General features: G+C 39.0%; 1 protein-coding gene across 1 annotated transcript; it reads right to left on the reverse strand.

Annotated features, from left to right (window-relative positions):
* Positions 1-202: 202 nt before the first annotated feature.
* Positions 203-5,458, reverse strand: polr2m (RNA polymerase II subunit M). The gene is given in 4 exon segments (NM_001205244.1): positions 203-921; positions 1,558-1,768; positions 2,856-3,416; positions 5,206-5,458. Coding segments are annotated over 4 exon segments (993 nt in total). The 5' UTR covers positions 5,298-5,458; the 3' UTR covers positions 203-792.
* Positions 5,459-6,141: the final 683 nt, after the last annotated feature.

Below are 6,141 nucleotides of genomic sequence, written 5' to 3' on the forward strand. Positions count from 1 at the left end.
AAATATCCCCTATAACTTAAAACAGTTCTCCCAAAGGTTGTAATATACTCAGTGGCAATAAGCTTTAAAGGCTGCAAATAACTTGTATTCTCCTGACCTAAAAGCTTTCACCAAACCCTGCACTCTAATAGAAAACCAATGAATAAATACAATATAATCATGCTAGTCAATTAATAGGTTAATAAAATACACAACCCCGTTATTGATAGGTAGAAAAATATAATGATTTATTGTAATATAAAACATATTTTTAAGTTACAAGAGAAACACCAAGTACAAACCAAGGCAGACATAAGAGAAAACTCCATACCCAAGCTCTATGCAGTCTGCTGGTTGGATCAGTACATAACAGACACATCAATATTGTATAACATAGCTAACAAAAGAACCAACATGCAGTATAAGTCCAAACCAGTGAGTCTGACTATTTTAACTATGTCGGAGTTTAAATGCATTTCTAAATGCAAAATCCAGAAGAAAGAAGAAAAAGCGTTGGAATAAGGAAGAAAAACGAAAATGGGAAGAAAAAAAGTACACAAGAAAGAAACTGCATAGCTTCACTATAGCTATATGGCATTTTGTACTTAAAAACAAGCCATACCGAAATAGGAGATGGTAGACAGAGAAGTAATAAGTAAATATTATAACAGGTTTCAATTTAAACCTTAAAATTTGATATGTCTAGCCAATTGCATATTTAATATGTAATGAGGCCTCCTTACATAGTGAAAAGGTACATCGTAAGTGCCTTGAATGAGGAGATTTACATATGCCCAAAAATAGTTTTTCCAGTCACATATCTTCTTCATCATCTTTAAGATCTCTGTACTTCAGGTAAGAATCCCCTTCGGGGTTAAACTTTACCATTTTTATGTTCAGCTTGTCCAAAAGCTTTTCTGCTGCTAGCTTGGCTTGCTGTTCCTAAAAAAACAGAACACACACAATTCACCACATTTCTGCAAAACTCCATTTCTCCAAATCATAAACCCCAACACCCTCTATATTAAAACTATCTCTAACTCCCAGCCAGGGTCCAGGGCAGAACGATGGGGGGGCGCCAGGCAGGTACCTCTTCTGCCTAACCCTAGTCTGTGTTCCCTTGCTTACTTGTGTTGCTGCCACTTGTTGTTTCACTGTACCCGGTACCCCCCTGTGCAACATTTTTGTGCATCTATTCTAACCCAAGGCCAAAGGTAGCTTTCTGGTATTTAGCTCAAGATAATGTGGCTGGGTAAGTACCAATGCTATGCACCAGCTATGCATATCTTTAAACTTGAATGTGACTCATTTATCTTACAGTCAGTCCCATGGGGAATCATTTACATCTAAAGTTTAAAGGGGGTTCTTAATTCTACTAATACAATTACAACTGGTTGGCTAAAAGTGTACCACTATCATGTAGTTTCATTTACACTCAATTCTGTTTTTGCTTTGTGTACTTTACTGTTATTAATCAGTTTTTGAACCAAGCCTAGAAGCCGCCATAAAATATCAAGCATTTTGTCTATGAAAAGGTCCAACCATACGTCAAATGCTAATAAAAATCTCAGTACTCACCTCATAAGTCTTTTTTTGTGCAAACTGTAGAGCTACAGACTCCTCTAATGGCAGTAACTGGGCAGGGGTATGGTGAAGAGGAGGAAGCCTTGCAGCTGTAATATCATCCAAGTGTTTCTTATCCTGTGCTTTTCTCTCTTCAGCAGAAATTGTAAGTCCCCTTCCTCCTGGTGACTGGCTAGGCGAGGAGCTATTTGAATCTGATGGAAACCTGTAATATTAATCAGAAGTCATTTCTTTGTAAGAACTTCAGGATGCTGTCACATACAAAATACCTTACAACAATCCACCTTGCTTTTTTTAGCCTAGCATTATGAATACTTGTAACAGAAGACAATAGATGTATTCCATGTTCTGTGTAAACATTCTAAAACCCAAGCAAATAGAAAGACCTTTGTCCTTAATCAAATCATCCTACAGTTGCAGTTGTTCTGTGTCCTATTCTAAATCTTTGTTCTTCAATAATAACTATATATAGTGTTTACAGCATAAATCTAAATCACCAATATCTACACAAGTGTGAATGCTCTTGGTTGCCAATCAAGACAGTGAGCAGAGAAACAGAAGTCAAAAGGCCCATCATGGTAGCCACACACCACACTGTGCAGCTGCTTTTTCAGCATCAGTAAGGGGAGAAGGGTCATTCTGGGGGGTGTTGTTTCTGTGGTTAGGGAGAGGGGCCACTGCGGTGGACCTCTGCTTAAAGTTTGCCTTTCTTTCTCCTTTAAAAGGAGTAACACTAAAAAAATTTTAAGTAAAAAATCTATTCTACCCTGCCCCAATAATTGCCATATCCTGCACACCATTTATTATTTTGAATGCTTTATTAGAAAATACCTGCTAAAACTTGCCTTCCGGTGATTTGAAATAAGGCGATATGGTGATGCAAGGCAGAATCCATTATGCGATGATCAATTGATCGATCCTAGCCTGACTCCTTCCTATACAGAAGGAAGGCTAGGATCGATCGTCACATAGTGGATTCTTCCCTGCATTGCCGTATCGCCCTATTTCAAATGACCGGAAGCCAAGCTTTAGCAGGTATTTTCTAATAAAGTATTCAAAATAATAAATGGTGTGCAGGATAAGGCAATTATTGGGGCAGGGCAGAATAGATTTTTTACTTAAAAAAAGTTAGTTACTTTTCCTTTAACAAATATAAAAAAAATCTAACTAAATCTGTTTGATCACAATAAATCTTACATTTAGTCATGTTTTTCCAATACTACTATACCCAGCACTACACACAGCCCAAGCAGAAGTCAATTAACTGTAATCTGTTTGAGCTTTTCACTTACTTGTTGGGTCTGTATTTTTCCTTTTTTTTAACAGGACTGTGGGATCGGTTTTCTATTACTTCAATATAATGAGGTTTTGTCTTTGCTCCATTTAATATTAATGGATTTATTCCCTGTACATAGGATGTTCTTGGTGCACCCCGGTTTGTTTCTTCCACACTATCCTTAATATGAATATTCATGAAATCATTTGCCAACGTGTCAGCACTGGAGCTACGATCATCTTTGTGGTCAGCAGTTATTTCAGTCTTACTAGAGTGAGTTCTAGAAGGTTCATCAGTGGGATTTGGTGAACCTGCAACACCATTTATATTTTTGGGAGAGCTGGGCTTTTCTTTAGCTAAATTGGTGTTAGGTGCCCAAGTTGCTAATGGTAAATCCAACTCCACTTTTTCATTGGTCTCATTTTCCTTGGTTTGAGTTGCCTGAAAGTCCCCTTTGAATGCAGATAACAGATCTCTTTTTCTTTTTGACTCCTGACTCTCTGCAATAGCAAGTCGCACTTTTTCAGTGAACTCCAGAATTTTTTTTCCTCTGTCAGGCAGTCGAGCAAGAAACTTTCTAGATTAAAGAGAGAGAATGAGGGAAAAAATGAAAAACTAGAAGGTGTCTTCACAAGAAGGTATGTAAAAGCTAGAGAATGTTAAAAAAAAATAGTTATCTAGTTTAGCAATAAAATAAAACTAAAACAGCTGGCCACTGAAAATCTACTGTGACAACTGCGGATTTAGGATACATTAGGTTGCAGAACTCCAAAAAGAAAAAACTTGCATTAACTAGCACAGTAACAATCATGTGCAACAAAGGACTTTCCACAATTGCACAGTAGTTAGCACTGCTGCCTGCAGTACTGGGGACAATGGTATTTCTGCAGCCAAAATACAGTCCCTGTAGAATATCTATATTGTTCCTGTTGTATTCAGTTTCCAACCATAATCTAACTGGCAGGTTTCCGGATTAATCTGCTTTGTGCTAGCCATTTGCTTAAAGGACATGTAAAGCCTACAATGTATATCAGTTGGGCACATCTTCACCACCCAAATGGAATCATTTGTACTACATATATCCCCTACGCTTGCTAGCACCATCACATTTTCCTAAAGCAAAAAGCAACTTTCACCCATAATACTAATCAGATACATTTATATCTGCAAACAGCATACACACACAGAGCCTTATTCAGCATATATTTCATCAAAAATACAGGCTCACACAGGCAAAACTGTCTTTGATAAAAGTTCTGCTTTGTTTGAGCTGAGCTCAGGAGAGAAAGTTAGGAGAAAAAACTGAAGCAGACAGCTAGAGCTGAGTTTCTATGGGAACCAGCAATGCCATCTCTTTACTGGCTGCTAGACTGGAGAGTGTGTTTAGAAATCTGAGCTTAGAATAACTGAGCATGCCCACAAGTCAGAAATTAAAGCAAATTCCTGAGGGAGGGGGCCGAGTGTGTTACAGGAGGCGAAGGAAATCTAAGTGATTAAGGGGATGCTGCAGCCTTACTATTAAAGGAGAACGAAAGGCTAATAAAGAGTTAATCTCAAGCTGCAGGCATACCTTCAATGCAGGGAAGAATCCACTATGTGACGATCGATCCTAGCCTGACTCCTTCCTATACAGAAGGAAGGCTAGGATCGATCAATCGATCATCGCATAGTGGATGCTTCCCCTGCATCGCTGTATCACCTTTTTTCAAATGACCAGAAGGAAAGTTTTAACAGGTATTTTCTAATAAAGCATTCAAAATACTAAATAGTTTGCAGGATAGGGCAATTATTGGGGAAAATTTTTAGTGTTACTTTTCCTTTAACCTCTGGACAACCAGTGTGGCAGGTATTGAAAGATTTCAAAGAGGCTGTTCACTGATTACATTTGTGTGTGTGGGGTTTACATGTCCTTCAATATGTATCATTTTCTATTTTGTGTCTGTACTGCTCATGGTTACCTACTGACTGACTACTAAAAAAAGTATATATATATAACAATACACCAGTTCAGACTTTTTACATGTGCAAAATAAGGGAGCATTGTTTTAGACGCTTTCCTTTTTTTTTTTTTTTAACTTGTCCTTGATTTCGCCTAGCCCTCTGTTACAGACCCATAGCAAGCTTACAGGGATCAGACTAGTATCTGATTAGAAGAGTAAAGGGTGAGGCAGAATGCATGTATAGCTGTCAGTTACGTCACTTATATGCAACCAATTGGATGGCACAATGCTGAACACTGGTAGCTAATTACACATCAAAAAATGACTGCACAGATAAATGGGATGTAAAGGTAAATGGCCAAAAATACCTCTAATGTATCCATGACGACTAGGATAGTTGCTTTGATTGCATGCACTGCCATTTACCTATTATTCAGGAGCTTCTCTTGTCTGTCTAGGATCTCCAGCAGTTGCTCCACACTCTTTCCCTTCAGTTCACTGCTTCCCGACCCCTCCATGTCTCCCCAGCTACAATACACTTATCAGACACAGCAGGCTTCCCGGGACAATCCCCGAGTTAAAGGGGTTGTCCCGGGATAAACTTTTTCGTTAGAACCGCTGACTCAAACCTGCAGCCATAGGAAACGCCGCCATACGCCGTATTGATGCGCCTGCGTGTGACGTCAGTACGTGCCTGCGCGTTAGTATTCGCCGAGGCAAAGGTGGTGCGTAGTTGTACGTAATGACATACGCTTTCCGGGCTTTGGGGTTGTAGTAGTTAAAAGAATTGCAGATACTGCTGGGTTTCAGCGAGTAGTATTTGGCAGAGGTTGCTACTGTGGGAAAGCTGCAATCATTTCTTTACTGGGTGTTTTGTGGCAGGCATTTGTTTTCTTGGCAGAAGGCCAGAGCTTGCTGTATTGGGTGAAAGGTATTGTGGCTCAGATCGTACATAAAATAGACTGCTTTAAGGAGTTGTTGTTGTCAGAAATTGCTCTGTTGTGGGGAAATTGCAGAGGCTGCATTACAGGACAGTAATAGCAGGAGCTTGGGCAAACTATATGCTTTTTTATGTATAAGGCAAAGATCTAGCATGTTTCTTCAAACACACACTACATTAGGGGATTTTTAGCCATATCACTTGCTCTCACCCTAATATTCAAGGATTTCGTTTTTTTTCAGGATTTGGATTTCACCAGATTTTGAATTTGGTGCATCCCTGAAAGGATATTAGTGTAGTAGGTGTAATCATGTTGCTGTTAAAACATTTATAGAGGAGGTGGGAGCACTGCTGCACTTAATCTGCCATGGTTTTTGGTTTCTGACATAGCATCAGGAGAATTGCTAATGTAGTGCCTGTAT

This window comes from Xenopus tropicalis, chromosome 3 (genome assembly GCF_000004195.4).
Source record: "Xenopus tropicalis strain Nigerian chromosome 3, UCB_Xtro_10.0, whole genome shotgun sequence".
NCBI classification, from domain to species: Eukaryota; Metazoa; Chordata; class Amphibia; order Anura; family Pipidae; genus Xenopus; species Xenopus tropicalis.